The following is an 11,535-nucleotide window of genomic DNA, read 5'->3' as shown; positions in this document are numbered from 1 at the left end:
GTGGCGGGGACAACTGGGAGACGCGTAGCACAGGGCTCCATCCCTAGAACCCACATCACACACACACCCGGGACTCCCAACCCTGACCCTGCGACGTGGGCAGATCCTGCCTGCCGCAGCTCTGGAGAGCTGGGGTTTGCGTGTGTGTGTGTGTGTGTGTGTGTGTGTATGCGCGTGTGTGTGCGCGCGCGCGTGTGTAGGTTCTCCCACCTCTAGGCCCACGTGAAGGCAAAGCACTACCATACACTCTACAGTCGACTTTTTATTAAGATTATAAATTTAAACAAATAATCTGAACAGTTTTACCCGGTGAGATTCAATTTAGTATGCACAAAAATACAGGAAGAAGGGCCGGAAAAGCAAGGTTGGCAACTTGTTTTGGAGTCCCTGGAATGGTGATGACAGAGATCCAGAGGGGGTCTAGGCGAACCTCACCTTCTCACAACAAAAGGTTTTAAATTAAACAAAATCTATCGAGCTGAGGACGCAGACAGGGTTCTCACAGGCTGGAACAATGCTGGTTTCATGAGATGGAACCGAAGACTGAAGCAGGACAAGGTAACTTAGAAGTGCGCACACAAACACCACAGCTGACCAGGAGCTAAGTGAAGCAAAGCGAAAAGTCTCCAGCGCAGCCGGCGGTCCGGGCCCCTCCCTCCCCCGGGGCCGCCGGGGATCCAGGTGAAGGAATCGACTTCCTTTTTTGTTTAGTGAGGACCGCAGTGCTGGGCATGATGGGAAATGTAGTTCGCCTTGCTCGCCCCCCACCTCTTCCCCAACTGCGCTGAGTGTCGGGCGCCACCTTCCCCCTGGTCCGGGAGGCGGGTGGAGGAGGGGAGGAGGACGGAGCCAGAGGGGCGGGGAGAGGAGGGGTTCTAGACGCCCGCCCCGGCAAGAAAAGAAAAAAAAAAAAGTTGAAGTGTTTTCATTTCTGCCTTCTCATTTTGAGAACTTTGGAGGCCGCCCCCAGAGAGGAAATGTGACCGAAACGTCCCTTTTGGAGATAGAGTTTGCCTTTTGTTTTTTTGCTCAGAATTTCATAAGACCCATTCCTCACCCCAGAGAGGAACTCAGGAGAGCGGAACGTCGGGCTTCCAGGCTCTGACAACTGATTGGAGTCGGCGTCCCGGGCCCCGCGCCCTCCTGCGTTGCGCCCCCGGCGTGCCCCGGTACCCAGCCTCGCCCCCGGCTGCCCGGCACCTCCTCCGGGCAGCAGCCCTGCCTCACGTGGCAGGCTCCTCGCTAAACACCACTGCAATCAGTACAATAAAAAGAAAAAAAAGAGTAAGAGAAACACAAAGAATACTTAAATAGGCGCTTTTTCTCTCTGCAAAAATAAAGTCCAAGATTTTTTAGATTTTTTTTTATTTTACAATTTATAAAACATCAGCCTCTGCTTGCCCCCAGCTCACACCGAGTGGCCAGGACCCGCTCGCTCCCTACAGTCCTTTGGCCGAGTCTTTGTCTGGCCCCAGCCCCGCGGGGCCCAGGGTCCCCATGTCCTCGGGGGTCCCTAGAAGGCGACAATGGCTCGAGTCCAGGCGCCGAGGCTGGCGAGCGCCTGCTTGGCGCACAGCTGCCCGTTGAGCGGCGGCGGCTGCTCCGAGGAGTCCGGCTGTCGGCTCACCAGCCCCGAGAAGCCCGAGCCAAAGATGGAGATCAAGTTTGAGATGTTGGACGCGTCCGGGGACGAGTCCGGGCAGAAGTCCTCGAAGCGGGCGCGCTTACAGGGGGCGAACGGGGCGCCCCCGGGGGGCTCGGCTCCCAGGTCACCCGCGTCCTCCTCGTCGTCGTCCTCTTCCTCCTGGCCAGGGTAATACTTGCGTTTGCAACCAGCGGCGGACGCCAGGCCGGGTCCCGGAGCGCCCTGTCCACAGCAGGGGCAGTGGGCGGAGGCGCAGCAGTCCTGGTGCAAGTAGCCGTTTTCCACCGTGGTCACCACGTGAGTGTCCAGGTCCAGCACGGTGGTCTGGCTGCTGCAGTGAACACCGAAGTCCGAGGGGGCCGGGTACGCGCCCCGGTAGAAGCCAGGGGACGAGGAAGGGGCTGGAGAGGCGGGCGGAGAGGAAGCGGCGACGGTCGGTGGGGCAGCCCCCGGGGGCGCCGAGGGCGCAGAGCAGGCGGCCGGGACGCGAGGGTCCCGCGGGCAGAGCGCGGCGGGCGCGGGCGGCGGCAGCGGCGCAGGACCCGGCTGCAGCGGCTCCAAGTGCTGCCCGCGGTGGGGCGCGCCGTGCGGCGGCTGGAGCGCGGCGCACCCGGGCAGCTCTGAGAGCGCCCCCGCGCAGCCCGCGGGCGCCCCGGCCACCGCCACCGCCGCCGCGCAGCTCCTGGGCGCCGGGTGTTGGTGCTGGTGCAGCTGCTGCTGGAGGTGCAGCTGGTGGAGCTGGTGGAGCTGGTGCAGCTGGTGCCGGGCGACCGGCTCGCGCGCCTCCGCGTCCCCGCCGCCGCCAAGTTGGAGCGGGCCGAAGTCCGCCGCGTTGGCCGGCATCCCCGGCGACGCGTACGCGAGGTGCTGGTGCTGGTGGTGGGGCGGCTGCTGTTGCTGCTGCTGCTGCTGTTGGCGCCGGTAGAGCTCGGCGTAACGCTCGCTCAGGTAGAGCTGGCGCGCGTTGCGGAGCACGTAGGACACTAGGAGGTTCTTGTGCAGCTTGATGCCGCCGCGCTGGGTCCGGGAGCTGTGGATCTTGCGCAGGGAGATGCTGATCAGGCTCTGGGCGTCCAGGGCGCACTCCATGCTCCCGCGGAGATGCGGGCGGCGGAGCAGCCGCCTTTGCTGCTGCTAATGCTGCTGTTGCGTGTATCTCCAGCAGGTCGCTGGGGCGCACCGGGCACAGGGAACCGAGCCCGGGTCAGCGGGTCGGTGGCGCTCCGAGAGAAGCCGCCACCATGCGCTCCGCGCCACCCGCAGGCTCACGCTCCCCAGACGGCGCCAAAGCAATGAGCCTCGGCCGGCCCCGGCCCCAGCTATTTAGCCGGGTAGCAGCGCCCCGCCCCACTGCAGATTACCCAATAGAAGCGTGCGGAGGCTCCCGAATGACAGCCGCTTCCCGCCCCAGGGCCATTTGACTGACCAATCAGACCAAGGCGGTTCCTTTGTGCTATTCAAATACCGAACGGACCCCGGGCCTCCAACGCCGCCGCTGCCTCGAATGTTCTCTTGGGACCGCGGCACCGCGTGGGACACGGAACCTCCTAGATAGCGGCCCATAGCGTGGGTCGTCTCTCGGGAGCCACATTGAAGCCCGCGGCTACCCTGGACCTGGCTCCAGCGAGTTGGGGGTCGGCTCACCTGAGAGCCGTGGAGATGGCTCCGCCCCCTTCCGCACAGTTGGGCCTCACCTGCAGCAGGTGCGCGCGGTTCCCCGCTCAGGACCACGCGGTGCCTCTTCTTTCTCACCTGCCAAGGCTGGGGATAACCAGGGGGATCTGAGCCTTCTCCCAAGAAAAGCTGGTGTGTGTGTCGGGGGGCGCATCTGGGCACTAGGGTATCCTCATGGAAAATAGAGTTTGGGACTTGATTCCCTGGTGATTTAGCCCAAGGGCCTCTGGGAATGGTCGGGGAAGGGCCTCCCCTCTGTTTGACTGCAAAACTCAAGTGATTTTTGATCCATAGTAGAGAAACTTTGTCGTTGTGAGCCAGCCCTGAGGGGTGGGAGGTTGGAGGCAGGGAGCTAGGAACCCGCCCCAGCTTCCTCCTCACCTTTGGGTAACCTCTCCTTTCCTGCCTCACTAATATCAGTGACAATAGAAGCATTTACTGTGTGTCTAGCTTGGGGCCCTTAGCAGAAGGTCTGAATCCCTCCTGTCTCTAAGGTTCTCTGGGTCTGGGCATGAGATCCTCTTGGGGCAACCTGTTAAGATCTGATCAAAGCCGGGTAGTGGTGGCGCACACCTTTAATCCCAGCACTCGGGAGGCAGAGGCAGGCGGATCTCTGTGAGTTTGAGGCCAGCCTGGTCTACAAGAGCTAGTTATAGGACAGGCTCCAAAGCTTCAGAGAAACTCTGTCTCGAAAAACAGAACTCTGAGCCCCAGGAGTACCCAAGCCAAGGACTCATTACCTTTTATGTCCTTATTCTGAGTTATCCACGGCTATAGGGTAAGGATTCCTGGGAGTCTATACTGAGAAACTTACAGAGGAAGAGGGCTGCTGTGGGGAGGGGAAGGATCCAGGGTTGGACCCTTGAAGGACAAGCAGTGTCCATGGAGACGACTGGTGACAGATGGGACCTTGTAGGGCTGGGGACGTGGAGTCTCTTCTCTGACATTCCCTGTCTTCGGACCCTTTCAGTACCTCTGTCTCTTGACTGGAGGTCAGATACCCAGCCCTGCTGTCCACTTTTTAGGAGAGGACCCAGCAACTGTTTCTTCAGGTTTTTGCATTTTCTCAAGATCAAGTGTCAAAAGAGTTGAGAACAGTTTTCTCAGGTTTCCCTGTGAGGAAGTTTAGACACTAGCCATAAAGAGACTTTGTCCGAATCCACAGGCTCCAGGCTCAGTGCTCTGCTCTTTCCCTGAGAACGCGCTAACTGGTTTTAACCCCTGGGCACCTGAGTGCACCTCTCCCCACTGACTCAAAGCAGCCAGGATTGCATTTGAGGAGGGGGGTTGTTCTCAGAACAAGCACACTTGACTGGCATCCTTTGGCCATGTGGCAATGGAACATGCTTCCAAACGTGCCCTGGTGAATCCTGGGGGAAATAGAGCCATACTCATCTCAAAGGCTTACAGGCTGGGGAGGGGGTGGAATGTGTTATCTCATTCCATAGCTGGGGGGACTGAGCTGGATCAAGGGAGTCTGTGGCCCACAATGTGTGCTGTCCATTCCCAGTAGCTATTGAGGAAACTTGAGACATGAGGTCACAGAGTCAGAAAGGGATAGTGACAGGATTTGAACCCCATTCTGTGGGTGCCTAGAAATAATGCCAGTGGAGCCAAGTCCAGTTCTTTGGGCCCAGCTCTTGATAAATGATGAATTTATAGGTATATCTATAGTTTATATATATATATATATGTGTATATATACATATATATAATTTTTATTTTTTCTGTGATATTTATTGAGCTCTACGTTTTTCTCTGCTCCCCTCCCTGCCTCTCCCCTCCCCACTTCAATTCTCCCCCAAAGTCCCCATGCTCTCAATTTACTCAGGAGATCTTGTCTTTTATATTTTGCCAAGTGCCTCAAGACCAGAACTCTTCAGAGCCCCTAGGAAGGCAAATATCATTCTTAGTTTCATACACTCAGTCATTCTCAGAGCTGCGACACAAATGATAGCTCCAGGGACCAGCTTGAGAATCATAGTGGAAACAGAAGCGGGTGGTGGACAAGGAAGTCAGGCCCCCCCCTTCCCAGCCACTGCTGCAGGTAAAGCTCTTTTCAGTGCCTCCTGTGTGGTCCAAGTCTCTCGGGGGTGTGGGGACTTCTTTCTGCCACCCGTTCTCAGTCTTCCTTCTCAAGGGTGGATGAGTGGGCTTGGGGGCCAGCAAGCTGAGCAGTTGTCTGACTTCATAAAACCCTCTGATTTTTTTTGGGGGGGGTGTGACCCTGGGCAGGGGAATTGCCGCAGACGTCGTCAGAAAACTCCCACTGAAGGAGGCAAAAGGAGAGCTGAACTATGTGTGTGTGTGTGTGGGGGGGTCCTGGGACAGGCGTGACTGTCACTCTGCGGGGACTTTAAATGTGGACAGCGTGGGTGCATGCAGACCTCGGCTTGGGCACACAATGGGCACTCAGGTGTGTGAGAGAGACCATTGAGCACTGTGTGTGCCCGTGCATGCAGTCACAGGGCCCTAAGCAGTCACCTTGCGGAGGGGAGCAGGGCACAAGGTAAGGGTTCTAGAGTTCACCTGAGTGAGGTTGGGGCACCAGCTTTTCTTCCCTGAGTTGGGGAGATTACATCTGGTCTGAGTCACCATTCCCTAGAGGAAGTTAATTAATACCTCAATATTTACCAAGTGTCTGCTGGGATGGAGGCTCTGAGCAGGGCACGGATCACTGGGGACCTGGTGATACCAGCCCTTATGCCTTGTAAGCACACGGGAAGCTGCATACACCAGACTTCGGGGTGTCTAGAGAGGTGCCTGGCCAGTGATAGGACTCACCCTTGGGGGCGCTTAGGGTGGTTGAGGGGAAGAGTGCCCAGGGCGAAGGGACCTTGGAGACCTGTGCTAGGAGGCAGGAGGAAGATTGTGACTTCTTCAGTTTGTCCTCTCCGGAGTTTTCAGAACTGTTATCTGGAGGCCATGGAAGTCTATGGAAGAACAAGCTAGAGCTTTGCCCTGCAGGTAGGGAAAGTAGATGGTGTCTCACAGAGCAGACAGGGGAGGCCCAGAAGCTCCTGTGCTCACACCAAGACCTTAGACCAGAGAGGCAGAGGGACTTTCCGGTATAGATTAGGAAGGGGGTCCCGTGAGGACCTGGTATACAGTTGGTGCTCAGTAAACTTCTGTAGGCTAAGTAAATCAATGAATGTGATGTGCAGAAGGTATGACCAAGGCAAAGCACCCCTTCTCCCCATTTCCACATGGGTAAGCTGAGGTCCAGGGAGCGGGGATGTATGTTCTGGGGTTTGGCCCTTCAACACCAGCCTCTTTCCCTGGTCTTCAGCCTCTGGTAAGGTGGGCAGGAGGGAGGCAGATGTTATTCTTCTTCTCTAGTTTGATATTAGTTTTCTCCATGGGGTCAGAGACCCTGGGCCTCATGTGGCAGCGGGGCTAGGCAGTGCAGGCTGGGCCTGTCTGAATCCAAGAGGCTTGTGATTCTTAGATGCAGGAGATGGTAGCTGTACTCCAGGAAGGTTACTGTGCAGCCACAAGTGCTGGCGAGCAAGGTTGGAGTCCCGCAGCCGTGGCAGCAGCCCTTCTCAACCCTAAAGGACCGCACCTTGTCAGTAACCCAGGTAGAAGTTCAGAACCCAGCAGTGTCTGCCTGCCTCACATGGTCCTAGCCGGGGCAAAGTGCCTAGCAAGACCCCGGAGCCCAGCTTCAGAAACTTCACGGACCTTCCGGGTCGTAAGAAAGACTGATGTCTCTTCAGTTTTGAAGAACTTGGTTCGCCAGGTCAAGGCTGAACCAAGCACCAGGCACATCCCCTGGAGGATGCAAGGGGCACAGAGAGTAGGTGCCCTTCTCGAAGTCATACAGCCAGGAGGAGATGTGGTGGGGATCTGGAGGAGATGGGCACCGTTCCATGGGCGGGTGAAGGGGACACAGTCCCTGCCACTCTCACTCATGGTCCTCCAGGTGACTGTACTTGTGGACAGAGTGTTATCTGTTGTATCTTGGGTTTCTGAGTCTTAGGCGAGCTGGGTGTGCATTTGTTTATCTTTAACTCATTCATTCAGGCTGCAGGCTGGGCTATGGCACAGGCTCGACTAGGCTGTAGGAAGAACAGGCAGCAGGTCTCACTGCCTGAAGGCCCATTTGAAGTATCCTTTTTATCCATTCCCCACCCCCACCCCGTCATCTGATTGATTGGTAATGTCTGCCTGGAGCTCTGGGTGAGAAGGGATTTGGTATATGCCTCACCTGATTAGTGATGTCTGCCAAGGGCTCAGCTGGAGCCCTCAAGACCAGTGTGCTAGGCAGTTTGGACACCTGGGTGTTCCAGCAGATTGAGGTGGGGGTTGGGGGTCCAGCATCAAATGGCAGGAAAGTGCTTTGAGAAGCCGGGGGAGGGGAGGACAGAGCTGGGGAATAATCACGCGCAGTTTTTCTTCTCTTCTTTCCCAGGGTCCTGCTGTAGGCCAGGGTTAACCCTAGTTTTTCTGGGCTGGAAGAGTGGGTGGGTGAGTGATGGCAGCTAAACCTTCCTGCCTGGAAGATTTTTTTTTTTAGAGCTCAGAACAGACTTTTTCCTGCATAGCTCTGCTGGGAGTTTCTAAACTCTTAGAACAGAATCTGGGATTTTTATTTGTATTAAATTTTATTTGTATTCTGCCCCCACAGAAGTAATTAAGTAATGACCCCAGACCCTATTGTGCCAGGAGTATGTTTTTCAGTAATTTTCACGACAATTTGACGAAGTGGGCAGTGCTGCTGCAGGCCCATTTGAGAGTCAAGTAGACTGAGGCCCTAGGAAGCAGAGCTCCAAGCTGGTGGCACATGCCTGCCATCCCAACACTTGAGAGGGGAAGACAAGATGATCCTGAAGTTCACGATCAGTCTGGGCTGCAGGGTGATTTCAAGGCCAGCATCAGAAAACAAAACCAAATCAAACAAAAAGACCCAAAATGGCGCTGGGTATGGTGGCTCCTGCCATAAATCCTGGTGCCTTGGGAAGCTGAGAGGAAGGATCTTGAATTTGAGGCTAGCCTGTGCTACATAATGAGTAATAGGTCAGCTGGGGTGACATAGCAGGACCTTAGTTCAAAAATCAGGAAGGGGCCAGGAGGTGGTGGCATGTGGTGTACACCTTGAATCTCAGCACTCCAGATGCAGAGGCAGACGGATCTCTGTGAGTTCGAGGCCAGCCTGGTCTACAGAGCGAGTTCTAGGATAGCTAGGCTACACAGAGAAACCCTGTCTCAAAAAACAAAAAACAAAACCAAAACAAACCAGCAGGAATGGGGCCGGGTAAATAGATGAGGGGTGGACATAGATGGGTGGACATAAATAAGGGACATCTACCCTGACAGGACACTTTGAGTAAAGGTGCTTGATGATCCAAGTTCAATCCAGAGCTCATGTACAGGTAGAAGGAGCGAATGGTGCACAAAGTTGTTCTCTGACCTCCACATGTGCGCTGCGGCCTACATGCCCAGCCAACCTCTGCCTGAGCTGGGGAGAGGTGGCTGTCTCCCACCCCTCACCTGCCACCCTTCCGCCTTGGTCTGGCTTACACTGGTTGGTTCTTTCCTGTACATTAAATGCCTTCTGTTTACTGGGCTCTTGCTCAGCTCCCAGAGTCAGAGGATTCCTGCTGTCAGGAACTTTCCTTACATTTCAGATGAAGCAAAGGAGGAGTCCGCAAACGGAGAAACGAAGTGGAGGGCGCTGAGTGTGGTGGTCAGTGCCTGTGAACTGGGCTTGGGCGCCGGGGAGGGGCAAAGGAGGCCAGCTTGGCTTACACAGTTAGAGCAGGACTGCCTTGAAGAATGCAGGAAGCAAGGGGGGCAGGAGGAAAGGACAGTGCCCATCCTCCCAGGCCACCAGGCAGAGGGTCAGGTCTCCTTCATGGGTGGGTAGTAACCCTACCTCTCACTTTTCAGGACCTGAAGCTGAGGCTGCTCCTCTCGCCCTCCCTTCTGCTCCCCAAGACTGGTGAATTTTTATGCTGGTTCCATGAAACAAAGAAGAGTTTCTGTTTTGAGAGCATTTCTTAAGAACCCATTTCTCGTGTGTGTGTGTGTGTGTGTGGTGTGTGCGCGTGCATGTGTGTGTGCAAGTGTGTGTATGCGTGTGCATGCATGTGTGCACGCGTGTGTATTCACACCTCTGTGTGTGTGAGGAGAGTGCGTGCGAGGGAGCACAGTGACACTGTTTCTAGCACCTTTGTCCTCAATTCATCTTCCAAACTCCTTTCTATTCTCAGTGAAAAACCAAAAACAAAACCTGATGGTGCAGGCAGGGGATTCCAGCTATGCCAGAGCTGAGGCAGGAGGATCGTAAGTGCGAGGCCAGCCTGAGCTGCACAGAGAATTTAAGGCAAGTGTGGGTAACTTAGTAAGACCCTGTTTTAAAATAAGTTAAAAAAAATAAGGCAGGGGGGATATAGCTCTATAATAACGCTGGCCTAGCATGTGCCAAGCCTTAAATTCAATCCACACTGCTGAAAAAACAGAACAAAGCAAAACCAGAAAGGAGCTGGGGGTGTGGCTCAGTTGGTTGAATGCTTGCCTGGCACCTCAGAAACTAGGCGTTGTGGAACACACCTGTAATCCTAGCACTTAGGAGATGCAGACAGGAGGATTTGGAGTTCAAAGACAGCCTTGACTGAATAACACTTTTGATTACCAAGCCAGCATGGGCTATCAAAACAAATAAAACATAGAAAGTTATAACAAAATGAAGAAACCCAAACTGAGGACCCTCTGTTTTCAGTTCTGGTCTTGGTACTGGGAGAGGGAACCAAGAGCCCTGAATCCATGTCCTCATTGAGCTCCCTGGCTTTGTGGGATTTAGTACCATTGCCATGCAGATGGGGCACAGAGACAGGAATTGGTTTAGGCTGTTCACCCTCCCTCTAGCCAGTGGTGGAGTAGGCGAGAAGTCAGACTCTGCTGTCTCCCAGAAGTTTCTGTCCCTGGTCCCTCCTCTCAGGTGTGCTTCTCAAAGCTGCAATTCTGCCTCCGGAAGAATGTAAAAGAGGGGACCTTACCCGTGACCTCAGAAAGCAGTGACCTCAGAGGGCCTGAGAAGCGGGGAAGAGAAAGGGAGACATGGAGAGATGGGCCTGCAGAATCCAAAGCTTCTTTCCCTAGACTGACCAGGGTATAGCCTTGAGCCTGCCGTGGTGACTCTTATGTCCTCCTCTTAGCTTATTTGGGGAGGGATCCCTGCATGTCACCAAGCCCTACGTGTGAGCAGTTCATGGAATCCCCCAGGGACAGTATTTTTACTGTCATACCCATTTCACAGGTAGGGTGGCTACCAGAAAAGACCTTCTTAATCCTGACTCTAGGGAGGCTCTTGCTGAGTGTAGGTGGCTTCTGGGACCCTGAGAGCTGGGGCTTGAGTGTGGTATGAGGGTGACCCTCTCCCAGCCCTGTTTCATTTCCTCAACCTGATTCCATTGCATCCAATGCCCTGCCTTGTGACCGTCCCTCTAGGGACAGCTGCAACGGTCCAGCCTGGAGCCTCAGGCCCTCCTGTGCTTCTTTGCAGGGTCTTCCTTCAGCTCCCAGCTTTCCAGCCTGCCTCTTCGTAGGGAGGTGGGGATGACTTTAAAAAGGGCACTTGTGACTCAGGCTATGCTCTGCAGCAGCAACAATGACCCGGATGGCAGAGACTTCTGACACATGTGTTTTCATTTCAGCCACGTCTAATGTAGGCCAGACCAGTGTCCTCCAGGCCATGACTTCCTCAGGCCCAGCAATCCCACCATCCAAGGTTTAGCTGTAGAGCAGTGTGTGTGTGCGCGTGCGTGCGTGCGTTTGTGTGGGTAGATAAAGGAGTCAGGATAGTTTTCTGTTAAGATTTATTTTATCATTTATCATGTGTCTGTGTGAGTGGCTGCCACATGTCTTTAAGTTCCTGCAGAGGCCAGTAGAGGGCGTTGGATCCTCTGGAGTTATAGGCAGTTGTGAATGCTGAGAACTGAACAAGGGTGCTAAAAACTGAACTTGGGTCTTCTGCAAGAAGAGCAAGTGCCCTTTCCCTGAGCCGTCTCTTCAAATGTTTTTGTTGTTGTTTGTTTAAATATACTTTTTGTTAATTCTTTAGAAATTTCATACATGTGTGCAATGTATTTTTATCATTTTTTCATATTTCATCATATTCATTCTACCCCAACTTCATGTCTGCTTCTAAAAAATAATAAATATAATCCATTGAGTCCAATTTGTGCTGTCCATATACTCATGGGTGTAGGGCC

The 11,535-nt window shown here is 54.5% G+C and overlaps 1 protein-coding gene across 1 annotated transcript; it reads right to left on the bottom strand.

Moving 5' to 3' along the window:
• Positions 1-249: 249 nt before the first annotated feature.
• On the bottom strand, positions 250-2,926 carry Ier5l (immediate early response 5 like). The gene has a single exon (XM_085681405.2). The coding sequence runs from the start codon at positions 2,732-2,734 to the stop codon at positions 1,514-1,516; it is 1,221 nt and encodes a 406-aa protein (XP_085537531.1). The 5' UTR covers positions 2,735-2,926; the 3' UTR covers positions 250-1,513.
• Positions 2,927-11,535: the final 8,609 nt, after the last annotated feature.

This window comes from Myodes glareolus, chromosome 21, assembly GCF_982192425.1.
Source record: "Myodes glareolus chromosome 21, mMyoGla1.1, whole genome shotgun sequence".
In the NCBI taxonomy this organism is placed as follows: domain Eukaryota; kingdom Metazoa; phylum Chordata; class Mammalia; order Rodentia; family Cricetidae; genus Myodes; species Myodes glareolus.
Note: the sequence above shows the minus strand (reverse complement) of the source record. Positions and strands in the feature narration are given on the sequence as shown.